Source organism: Sardina pilchardus, chromosome 6, assembly GCF_963854185.1.
Source record: "Sardina pilchardus chromosome 6, fSarPil1.1, whole genome shotgun sequence".
Taxonomy (NCBI): domain Eukaryota; kingdom Metazoa; phylum Chordata; class Actinopteri; order Clupeiformes; family Clupeidae; genus Sardina; species Sardina pilchardus.
This window is the reverse complement of record NC_084999.1, coordinates 8,172,793-8,185,292: the sequence shown is the minus strand read 5'-3', so window position 1 is coordinate 8,185,292 and position 12,500 is coordinate 8,172,793. Positions and strand designations below refer to the sequence as shown.

General features: G+C 47.7%; 1 protein-coding gene across 2 annotated transcripts in view; it reads left to right on the top strand.

The window, feature by feature from the left end:
- The window catches only part of bmper (BMP binding endothelial regulator), a 28,155-nt gene that overhangs the window by 7,959 nt on the left and 7,696 nt on the right, over positions 1-12,500 (top strand). For both annotated transcript variants that reach the window (XR_009939544.1, XM_062537654.1), the window contains exons 3-10: positions 3,087-3,186; positions 4,867-4,949; positions 6,986-7,076; positions 7,494-7,576; positions 9,555-9,654; positions 10,034-10,143; positions 11,013-11,153; positions 11,734-11,838. Coding sequence is in view for 1 of the 2 variants with exons in the window: in XM_062537654.1 (XP_062393638.1) it covers positions 3,087-3,186; positions 4,867-4,949; positions 6,986-7,076; positions 7,494-7,576; positions 9,555-9,654; positions 10,034-10,143; positions 11,013-11,153; positions 11,734-11,838 (813 nt within the window). In the remaining variant the exon portion in view is untranslated. The remainder of the gene's footprint in view (positions 1-3,086; positions 3,187-4,866; positions 4,950-6,985; positions 7,077-7,493; positions 7,577-9,554; positions 9,655-10,033; positions 10,144-11,012; positions 11,154-11,733; positions 11,839-12,500) is intronic.

The window sequence follows — 12,500 nt, the reverse complement described above, 5'->3', positions numbered from 1 at the left end:
TCCATTTTCCCTTCTATCCTGACCAATTGCCCAGTCCCCGCTGAAGAGAAACATCCCCAAAACATAATGTTGCCCCCACCATGCTTCAAAGTAGGTATGGTGTGTTTTGGGTGTGTTTGGGTGTGTATATTGTGTTTGGTTAGCGCCTGGAGCTCAGTCCAAAAACTTCAATCTTAGTCTCCAAAAAGTTTGATCTTAGTCTCATCTGACCATATAAGCTTTTTCCACATGGTAGCAGAATATTCCAGATGTGTTTTTGCACTGAACTCCAAGCGCAATGTTTGGCGAAAACCAACACAGTACATCACCCAAAACACACCATACCTAGTGTGAAGCATGGTGGGGGCAACATTATGTTGTGGGGATGTTTCTTTTCAGCGGGAACTGGGCAATTGGTCAGGATAGAAGGGAAAATGGATGCTGCCAAGTACACCCACATTCTTAAGGAAAACCTGCGTCCCTCTCCTAGACAGCTGAGGATGGGGAGGTCATTCGCCTTCCAACACGACAATAATCCTAAACATACTGCCAAAAGAACAAAGCAGTGGCTTAAGGATAGGATGGTGAATATCCTTGAGTGGCAAAGTCAGAGCCCTGACTTAAATCCTATAGAAAATATGTGGATTGACTTGAAGAGAGCAGTCCATCGCCATTCCCTACAGAATTTGACTACATTTTAACATTTCTGTACGGAAAATTGGGCAAATATTCCCCTATCTAGGTGTGCAAAGCTATAATAGAGACATATCCAAACAGATTGATGGCTGTAATGAAAGCAAAAGGAAGCTTTACAAAGTATTAAGTCAGGGGTATGATGACTTTTCCAACCCTGTTATTCTAGTTTTTCATTTTTTACTAATTTTCAGAACTGTTTACTTTTTTTTCATTATTTTGATGTTGTACAGCTAAATTTGTTAATAAAACTGGAAAAGATTTTTTTTTAAATGGGTTTTGATTTCAGGCTGTAAGACAAAAAAAGTAACTATTTCAAAAGGGTATGATGACTTTCTATAGGCACTGTATGCTTGTGCCGCATCCATGGAAGCCTACCCACTCATGTTGCCTTAAAGCACAGCAGTTTGTCATGGCCATAAATGTACAAACACGACTTGCTTTTCTACGTCTGTGGTCGTGACAGTTCGAGTCCCATCTCTCCCGTCACGCTGACTCCTTGGATTCGCACGCTGTAAAATACAACTCCCTGGCTCTATCAATACGCTGGGATCAGCGGCACGACCGAGAGACTCGGCTTATTCTCTTTTGTGTGACAGCAATCCAAATCGAAGTTGCCTCAGAATAAATCCCCTACCTCTTTACAAGTGGAGTGAGCAGAGTTCAGTGGAGTATATCAAAGCAGAGTCCCGGGGACTGTGTTTTATTGGGTGTTTGAAGCATACACAAGTAATGGGAGCCTGAAGTTAGCTCGGAGGTACAGCTACAGAGGAGCTAACGGAGAGAAGAGAGGAGAGGAGAGGAGAGGAAAGGAAAAGAGAAGAGCGGAGAGGACAGGACAGGAAAGGAGAGAAGACAGGAGAGGAGAGGAGAAGAAGGGAGAGGAGAGGAAAGGAGAGGAGAGGAGAGAAGAGAAGAGTGGAGAGGAGAGGAAAGGAAAAGAGAGGAGCGGAGAGGACAGGACAGGAAAGGAGAGAAGAAAGAAGAGGAGAGGAGAAGAAAGGAGAGAAGAGGAGAGGAGAGGAAAGGAGAGGAGCCGAGAGGAAAGGAGAGGAGAGGAAAGGAGAGAAGAGGAAAGGAGAGGAGAGGAGAGGAAAGGAGAGGAGCTCTATGGAGATGTTTGTCTGTTGGTCAGCGGAGTGTGCGTGTGATTTATATAAAGAGGGCGTGAAATTGTTGTTGCATGCGATACACGTCATTTGAGAAATTGAGATGGACAGTGTTGCACCACAAGAATTCTTTTGTATAGCAGGCCATATGTGAGGATTCTCTGCCTTCTCTCTTCTGTCACTGCTCTCTCTCTCTCTCTCTCTGCCTGAACTTCAGCTTTCACTCTGCTCCACCACCCTCTTAACGACTCTCTCTCTCTCTTTCTTTCTCTCTGTCTATCCATCCCTCTCTTTCGCTTTCCTGCTGTCGTGCCCTGGTCGTGCCCTGGCCGTCTCCTGAGCCGACATGATGCCTTAATGAATCCTTTGTATTGACCTGCAGCAGAGGTTTTATGAAGGGAAATCAATGGGAGGTGGCTTATTACTCACTTTGCTTGGAAGATGATCCCCGCACGCCATCTCCGCCCGTCCACGTGTACGGCTCTCCGAAGGGGGGGTTTTGTCCGTGCGCTCTCCTCCTCCTCCTCCTCCCCTCTTCTCTTCTGACCTTGCCTCTGAGCTCTGTCTCTCTCTCCCTGGAGCTGCCTCTGTCAGGCTGTCAGATGGGCACCACCGAATCTGGCGCGGGGTGAAGAAGACGGCATTGCTCCTCTCTTTCCATCTGCCCCCCTTACCTCTTTTAACGCGACGACGACTCCGCTCATTGCAGTGGGATGACAGCATTGAACAAGTGTGATTCAGTCGCAAATGAAAATCAGAGCCGCATGTTCCCACAGCATGTGTTCCATCTGTTTCTGCTTGGGCCAGGGCATTGCTCTTTCTTGACAAATCCCATTTAAAGGTACGGCATATAGATCACCTCCGGGGGGCTCCAGCCAATTCGAGGTTATTTGGCAGCGCCGGCCGTCCATAGCCAATGCGGGGAAACAAAAAAGCCTTTGGGCCGTGTGTTGAGGGCCGTAGTGTAGTGTAGCGTTGCCATGCCGTGGACTCCACACGTGTGTGTCCCAAATACTCCTGATGTTGAAGCGGACCGCTTCTTAGCCAGCGCTCTCTTATTCACTCGGGTTTAGTTGCCATGCTTCAGTCTCAAATTAAGGCCTTTGGGGGCGTTCAGGACGCGAGTGTAGCCATAATTTACAGCAGCACTACTAACACGGGCATGTAAAACGCCTGGGAGGACTGGGTGGTTGTTGTCTTTTTTTCTTGTACAGTATTTACGCTTAAGCTTTGGATGCTGAGTTATCTGTTGAACAGCTCTTCTTCTCCTCCTCTCTCCTCTCTCCTCCTCTCGTTGGGCTCCAGAACAAGAAGGTGGACTGCAAGCAGGAGAAATGCCCCCAGGTGGCCGAGGACTGCGCACTAGTGGTCAAACAGACGGGAGCCTGCTGTGAGCGATGCAAAGGTAAGTAAGCTCTCAAATCTGTGTGTAGCACTGTCCCACACTGGCATGGCAAACAAGCACTTATACCCAGGAATGGTGGGGGTTTACATCACCACTCCACTCTATTCCACACCAACAATGACAGACATACACACAGACTGAGAGAGAGGGAGAGAGAGAGGGAAAGAGAGAGAGAGAAAGGGAGAGAAGGAGGAACACACAGATAGACAGATAGACAAACCCAACACTGCTGCCACCCTATGGAGGAATTATGCTCCTACTGCAGTAGAGTATTTCCCGTTCCCCGTTCCCTGTTCCCCGTTCCCCTACGATGTAGGCTACACTCTCCCTGATGTGGTGAGACCTCGGGTTCTCCTCGCTCCCTGCGACTGATTCCCTCTCGAGTCTCTCCAAGTCCATAAATCGGACCGACTTTGCCCACGTTGTAATTTAAAGTGCGCTTAAAGACCTATAGGCGTAGAGTCCTCGCCGAGTGACTCCTCATTAGATGTGGCCGGTGGGCCGCCGGTTTCTGAGGTGCGCGGCTGTCAGGGATGGGATGCAGCAGCGGGCCGATAAACAGGGCACAGAAATAAACGGGCAGTTTGTTTTACGAGGCCCTGAATCTTGGGACCCGGGCCTAGGGGGGCCACGTGCACTGGGCTCCTACTCCTGCTCACGCTCACGGTCGGGACTGGAGCTCCTCCTGGGGTCACTGTCGGTCAGGCTGGAGTTGCTCCTGGGGTCACTCACGGTCGGGCTGGAGTTGCTCCTGGGGTCAATCCAGACACAAGCCTCCGCCTCGCTGCCTCCCAGCATGGGGGCGCGGCCCTTTTGTTTGTGGCCGGGACCACTTTTTACGAGTCGGGCTTTATTAAAAAATGCCTGGACTTTTTAACACGCCTTCTCTAGCTCTCTGTCTCTTTCTTTCTCTCTTTCTTTCTCTCGCTCGCTCTCTCTCTCTCGCTCTTTCTCTCGTTCTCATTTTTTTTTTCTCGGGTTTTTATTCTGAATGGAAATCCCCATGCTGTAATCCATCTTAAGTATTATTGTTGAGAACACTCCAGCCATATCTCCACACTGGGTCCCTTTTTCATGCCTCCCCCTCTCGCTCTCTCTGTAGGCCACGTGTTTAATAATGTTTTCTTATGGAAGTCTCCGATCGGGACTCTGAAGGCCTGCTATAGGGGGAAATGGACGGAGTCTGGAGAACACACCATCAGTGTGTTTAAGGGGCTGCTACTCTTTCTCTTGATTGTTTGTACAGACTGTGATCTTATCTCTGAAATTGACTCGCTGTGTTGTTTCCATGTGCCCGTTTCCTCTAAAATAATATTAGTGACTGCTTACATGTGATGTGGCTTGGTGTTTGCAATTTCATGGGAAGTCCCTGATGTATGGTGCTTATGTTTGGGTATCTGCAGGATTATGTTAAAGTAAATAACCGTTTGGACCAAACGACAGCATAGTTGTTAACCCTCTGCTTCCATAGTTTAGCACTTCTTTTAACGTCTTCTCCTTTTCTCCCTCTCCCAATCCATCTTCCTCTCTTTTTCTTGTCGGCTCTGACTTATACTTCCTCTCCTCTCTCCATCTTTTCCATCATCCTCTCTATCCTCTCTATCCTCTCTCTCTCTCTCTCTCTCTGGTCTCTTTCTTTCTCTTTTCTCTTCTCTCCGTGTCTTTTCTGTCTCGCTCTAGGTTGCCAACTGGAAGGGAAGTCCTATAACAGCTCATACAGCTGGAGCTCCTCCACTAAGCCCTGCATGACTCGCCGCTGTCAGGTGAGTCCCTCACACACACTCCGTCCAGAGAGAGAGAGCGGGAGAGACGGAGAGAGAGACAGACACAGAGAGATAGAGAGAGAGAGAGAGAGAGGAGTCAGATGGGGGGACAGATGCAGTTGGACTCAGGAGAGAGATAGACAGAAAGAGAGAGAAGTAGGGAATTCTGAAAGAGAGAAAGAAACAAAGAAAGAGAGAGAGAGAAACAGAGAGATGAGAGAGAGAGACAGCCTTAAACGATTTATGGTTCATTTATTCCGGAGAGAAGCCAGGTGAACTTGGCTGCGTGGTCCTCCACACATCTGGACTCAAGCCTCCCAAACTTCAACCCCCCCCCCCCCCCCCCATAGAGGCCCACCCCTACAGCCTGTTCTCCCAGCAACCATCTGCACCCCCCACCCGCTCACACACACACACACACACACACACACACACACACACACACACACACTCTCTCCTCTCTCTCACACACACATATAAACACACTTACTCCCCTCTCATATACACACACACACACACACACACACACACACACACTCTTTCCACACATTCCCCACAGCCTGAGCCTGCCAGAGGCTGCCGTTCAGCTGGCTTCTGTGTGAACTAATGCGAGAAAAAGCAGCGAAGTCTGCAGCGCAGCGCAGCACAGCACTTGCTCACCCGCCGCGTGTGCGCTCCGCTCAACAAAAAAAAGCAACGACCTGACAGTGAAAATGACAGACGCGTGTTTCGAGTTCTGGAGCGGGTTCCAGAAACGTTGGAGGTCCTAATTGGAGGAACATGTGAGTCCGTGTAAGAAACGCTAAAGTGGTACCGGAGGTGTCGGAGAGAGAGAGAGGCCGAGCTGGAAGCCAGGACAAGCGAATGCAACAATTATCCCCGTCCCTGGACGCTCGGCATGGGAACGGACCTCCCGGTGCGTCCCGGTGTTTTCGCTTGTGTGTTCTGCTCTCGACACAGTCTCCCGTGCCAACTTTTGAGGAGTAATGCGATCATTCAGCCCACGAGTGTACGACTGTCGTCCTCTGGCTGATCTGAGAGTGCTACTTGGCCTGTCCGGTCCGACACAGTCTGTGCCAAAGCGGCTCGGTCCGCATCGGAGGCTGTCTGACAGGCCGCAAACTGACATGCCACTGCTCTTCATGAGATCCTCCATCTCCTTTTTGACTCCTGCACACACACACACACACACACACACACATGGAGTGCCTGTCATTCGGCTTTTCTTCATCCTCCCTTCTTCTTCGGGCCTCGATCCTCACTGATCTACATAAAGAATGATGGGGCGGCAACAATGGGATAGTCTTTCCAGTGTTAGTTATAGATCAGTGGGAACGCCCCTCGAGGATCGAGGAGAGCTGTTGAGAGGCACCCATGCACTCCACATCCCCCGTCACTCAGTCTCCTCCGAGTGACGCTGATGTGGCGGTTGAAGCTTGTAGGTCCAAGAGGTCAAAGGTCAACTTGATTGGACTGAAGCGGAGGGGCCCCCCTCTCCTCTGACGCCGAGTGCGTCGAGTGTGTCGTCAGAGACGCCCCTACGCTACGGCCCCTAATCTGCCCGCGCTGATCTGCCCCGCTAATCTGGCCCCCTCGCTAGCGCCGCTAAGCTCCGGCGGAGTCCGAGGGGGCCACGCGTGGCCAGGCAACCGAGAGCCCAGTTTGTTCTGGCGCTGGAATGAGAGGCATGCGCGGCCAGAAATGTGCTGAGGTCCACACAGCGGCGGCGCGGAGTCTTAGCTGGGAAAGAGCAACACGGACTAGCCGCTGGAATGTTATCGCCACGGGGAGGACAACTACACTACACTCCCGAGCCGAGCCGAGGCGTGACAGACGGGGGGCTGAAAGTTGTTGTTTAGATTTTTGCTTTGTTTTGTTTTGTTTGCTTGTGTAGTCTTTAGTTTTACTGAAAGCCAGTGGTTAAGAGCATCTAGTAAACAACAAATGATGTAAATAAGTGATAACAATAATAAGTGATGATAAATAATCTTGTCACTGTGTCTTATTTTATTGTCGTCGTTGTCGTTGTCTTTCAGGAAGGTGTCATCACTGAGGCCGAGATGCAGTGTGTTGTCCACTGCAAGAACCCCAAGATTCACCCCAAGAAATGCTGCCCGTCCTGTCCAGGTGATCAGCCAGTTGTTTTTCCCCTCATGTGGCGGCCGGCCGTGCAGCGGGGCCGTCGGCGCAGGCAGCTCAGGCCGTCTCGCTCGCTCGCTCGCTGTCCCAGTCTCTTCTGGCGTGAGCCACGCAGCCGAGGCCTGACTTTGGCATTACTGGCTCCAGATCAGTGCTGTTTCAGAGGACACGAGCGTGGCCTCGAGCTGTCGGGCAGGAGCTGTAAAGTGTGTTTTCCATTGCTTATCCAGACCGCGATGCATCCTCCACCTGCAGCTCAGCCCTGTAAACAAACCCCACTGATATATGAGCTGCCATATCTGTTCCTGCTGGAGCGAGTTAGTTTGATTCGGCAATCCCGCTGATGAGAATTAAGTCATGATGTCCCGGACTAATTTGATTTCCTGATGTGTCACACTTGCACAGGGTGTATCTTCGAGGCCCGTCTGTACAAGGAACGCGAGGAGTTCCACCCAGAGGGAAAGCCATGTATCAAATGCACTTGCACTGTGAGTATGCCCATCAACATGAATATATATACAGTATATATATATTATATATATATATATATATATATAGGAATGACAATTTAGAGCTATAACTAGATAACTACTAACAGTATATTTCATAATGACCATGGAATTGCAGACCAAAACTAATGCTTCCTTAAGTATTTGCCAGAATTGCTTCCGTTTGATAGCACTGTGATGATCTAGCAGTAGGCCAACTGTAATGTTTTAGTTCTACATCACCTGAAATTGCACCTTCTAATTCTGCCCAAAGCAGCACACAGCTGTCTGTGAGAATGGATATGGCATGACTTGTGCCCTGAATTAGATATTGATGGGGAGCAGCTGAGCTGTAGGAACAGGTCTGCATTCTGAGGGTTTCTGAAAGCTACCCGTCAACTTACTGAAACTCATTGGGAAAAAATGGCTTGCAGAGTCGATCTTAATCAGAGGAATGCGATGGCGCCATGGCCGTAGTTCTGTGTACTCTCTAAGAGCAGCAGAGATGCAAGGGCGGACCAAATTCATTTGGCTTATGACACCCTCGATTTTTCAGCGTGGCAGGATAGCTTCACATCAGCTCCACCTCTTCCCCCCTTTAGATAAATAAGCAGATCAGAGACTGTGTAGAAACACATTAGTGCTTGAGCTTGGCCCGCCAGAGAGCAGAGGGGCTGAGGAAGGGACAGCAGAGGAGAGAGAGAGAGGGGGGAAAGAGAGAGAGAGAGAGAGAAATAGAGAGAGGGGGGAAGAGAGAGAGAGAGAGAAACAGAGAGAGGGGGGAAGAGAGAGAGAGAGAGAGAAACAGAGAGAGGGGGAAGAGAGAGAGGGGGAAAGAGAGAGAAAGTGTTTTTCTGACTTGCCTAAACTTTCCTGATCGTTGATCTGCTAATGCAATATTGACCCATGTCCTCTGTTCCTCAGTTTGTCATTCTGTTTTTGCTCTGAAGGAAAAGTTTTCTGTACCTTGTGTTGTTTTGGGGAATTTGGGGAACATACACTGTTGACACCTTTTGAGATTCATCTTTACCATCTTTGTACTGACTCCTGTATTCAAGTTTTGATGGAGTGCTGTGTGTGTGTGGTTTGTAAATGCACAAACATTTGTCCCCCCAAAAATCAACAACATTTTTTTAAGAAATCAACAAAAATCACTTGAGGCATTGCCGTTATCAGAGGTATGCATCAGTTAAAAAATTATATTTATGTTGTGCAACCTGGGACAAGCCTAGGACAGCCATACTAGTTAACACAGTTTAGTCACTACTTTATATAGTGATGGCTTTAGTCCTTATACCTACTAATACTTGATGCTTCACACTGTACATCACACAGGCTCAAATCTATCTATTTCAGTGCAGCAGTAAGACGCTTGGTCAGAAATCTACCTAATGAAAAGGCATAACTGGCAAAAAAAAGTGCCACATAGTTGTCTTTTTACTGTCCCTTTTAGTAATGTAGATATGGAGACAATTGTATTGACAGTCCCAAACACACACACCAATTCATGTTTGCACGGCTGCCAAAAATAGTTGATTTGTGACACCGCAGGGCCCTAGCTGTCCTATTAGGATGAGAGTGCAGGAAGTGAGTGATTGGTCCCGCTCATCTGAGTGATGCTCTCCTCCTCGCCGCCATGGCCGCTGTCGCCATTAGTTACATTCGTCTCCGTGAGTAGTAAATCAGTTAGGGCTCTCAGGCATGAAGAGCCACGGTGGGTTCCCACAGCAGGTCAAGGGATTTGCCACATGCACCGTTATATCATCCCACAGATCTGGGAGATTGGAGTGACTGTTTTTTATAGTATTATTCTCTTGAGATGGAAGTTGAGGTAAAACAAACAGTTTAAACAGATTAGTAATAGGCTAATGTATTGTATTGTTATAATGTTATTATGTGTGTCTGTGTGGGTGTTTGTGTGTGTGTGTGTGTGTGTGTGTGTGTGTGTGTGTGTGTGTGTGTGTGTCCATCACTTCAGGGAGGTCGTACGATGTGCCATCGAGAGATCTGCCCCGTTCTCTCCTGTCCTGCCCATCTGAGTCACACCCCAGCAGGCCAGTGTTGCCCCAAATGCCTGGGTAAGACCCCCCACTGCCCCCCCTGCTCCTTGTGCACCTCTCCCCACATTGACCCCCTTTATGAGTTATGAGAAAAGCAGAACGTCATGCATGGCCTACATGCCTCTACACCTCATTGACAGGGTCAAAGATCCTCCACCCCCACATTCCAATTAGTTAAACATTTCAGCAGACCTTTGGATGAATTGACTTATTTTGACCACCGTCTTTTATTCCATTCTCAGTCACCATTGTATGACCATTGTTTTGTTCATACTACGTTTGTTGTATGGGTTTACGAGTTCCAAATAGGTCTGTCAGATTAGTCAATGTCACAAGATGAAAATGGCGTCTGTGTAGGCTTGATATGTTTGAGCATCTGTTGGTCTCTCTGCTGTAGGTCAGAGGAAGGTTTTTGACTTGTCACTGGGGAGCTGTCTGTTCCACAGTGAGGTCTACGAGAACGGAACATCCTTCAAGTACGACAACTGCACCACGTGTGTCTGTAAGGTGAGAGACCGCCTGCCAGTGAGACCTCTCCTCGCATCCCGTAAAGATTATTAAGTATTAGCAGCGCTAAAGCAACTAAACATGCCTCTGGATACTTTATGGATGGAATTAAGATAGCCAGTCATCCTGCATCCGTTTGCAGGATACATTACGTGGGGAATGCCCCTATATTACTGCCATATAGTTGCTTTTGCAGTTGCGTTTATGCCAAGTCATTTATAGAGCGTAGAATGGGTGCCATGGAAAATCAGAGCTTCTCTGGTCTCTGGTACTAAAACTTATGAGCTTGGACTTTGCCACACTTCTTAACTCTCAGTCCTTGTGCAGTAGACCTCAGTGCTTTCATGACTTTCTGTGGTCAAAAATGTCAAATTCATTGGTGTGCCTAAATTCTTACTAATAAATGCTACTATTGACCAACAATCACTTTTTTCTACCCCTATTTTCAAAGACACAGTATATGAAGAGCTCTTTTCCAAAATGCTATAAATCCATTTTTTAAAACATTAAAAAGTCATGTTGTTTAATTGTGTATTTCAGATAAAATCAATAAAAATGCAGTTGTTTTGCTTTGATTGAGTAAAGATAAATCAACTAAACATAACCCAATACAGTTCCAATGAAATTACTAGGATAACAAAATTTGAAATAATGTTTTATGAAAATTCATTAAAATGGTGGATATAGCGTTTTGGAAAGGAACTCTTCATATCCTTAATTGTAATAACATACGGTGTACATTAGGAACACCATATCAGGTGCCATTCTAAACGTCAACGTTTTATAAAAACGGGAGGATGGAGTCCCTCTCTTGGCAAACTTGTTTGTCTGTGACTGCACGGATTTGAAGCCTGTAATCTATTTCCCAGGATTCCACAGTGGTCTGTAAGAAGAGGTGTTCCAAACCAGGCAGTTGCCGTGGAGGCCAGGAGGCCTGCTGTGACGAATGTCTGTCTTACATTAAGGTCGAGGATGTGAAGTACTGTCGCGTCAAGAACAAGATCTACAGGGTGGGCCATATCTCAGTTTCCCTACGTCCCCCACCAATAACACACACTGTACAAACAACCTCATCGTGTATCGCCCTCAAGTTAAGGTCATCTTCAGTGTCAACTTCGCTACACATACCTAAACCCAGTGGGAAAATAAAGCGTTCTGCTATGGAAACATCCTATGGCTTGCGAGCATGCTTTGTGGACATCATCAACATTACATGTAACAGATTATTGGTAACACTTTGGACAGTCTTTACAGTTGGTTGGTCTGAATTCAAGATCAGTCTTTGAAAGTATTTTTGAAGCATTTCTGAACATCACCGTAACCTTACTCTTATCATAAATGGTTCTCAACAGGTGATTTACATCTGATTATCTGTAGATAGTGCATAGATAAGAGACCATTCAAGTAAAGTGTGACAAATTATTCTGATTCCTGTGTGTGTGATTGTATGAATAGACACAGCACACACACAGGCATATGTGGTGGTGTTCACAGATTCTTTGGTGACATGTCGTAGATGAGTGTGGAGTGTGTGCTGTGTGTTGACCGAGCATTCCTGTATCTCTCTTGTCCGTGCCGTGTTTGCCGTAGGAGGGGGACAGGTGGTCGTCTGTGAACTGCACTTTATGCACCTGTGTGAAGGGGAACATCGAGTGCCAACCCAAACAGTGTGTGCCCATCACCAGCTGTCCATCGGTGAGTGTGTGTGGGTGTGTGTGTGTGTGTGGGGGGGGGGGGGGGATCTTGCACGGGATCAGCTAAAGATTTTGCACTAGAAAAGCCATAGCTAGATAAGACTAATAGCCAAACAAACAAGTAGCTGTGGCTTCACTACATAAGAGGACTAGCCTGGGTGTTCCCATCCTGCCTTGCGTGGTGATTTGATTCACGCTGCTAAGGCAATTACCACCCTAATTTTTGCCTGAGATAGGGGACCAATCACAGAACAGGGGGGAAAGCAAGACGATGATGAGCTATGCACAGACGCACAGACGGATCTGGGCATTTTTTCAAATACGAGAAAATGAACATCAGGTTACCAGACCAGGTCTCATTTGAGAGGTGGTAGGCGCTAGCCAGGCTATAAGAAGACTGGATATTTTGCAAACACAGTAAGAGTTCAAACTCACAGAGGCAGAGTTTAAGGTACGAGGAGTCTTAGCTTTCTACTGGCGGATGGACTGTTGGTATAGACCTCGTTTTGTGCCGTCGCTGTTTCCTCCCATCCTCTCTTGCTCTTCCCCACCTGTTTTGTCTACTCACACTCCATAACTCCACCTCGGCCTCTTCCAGCAGAGTTATGGCGTGTGACTAACTCACACTTGCTATATGCACATATGCGACGTGTTCTTGTCAGA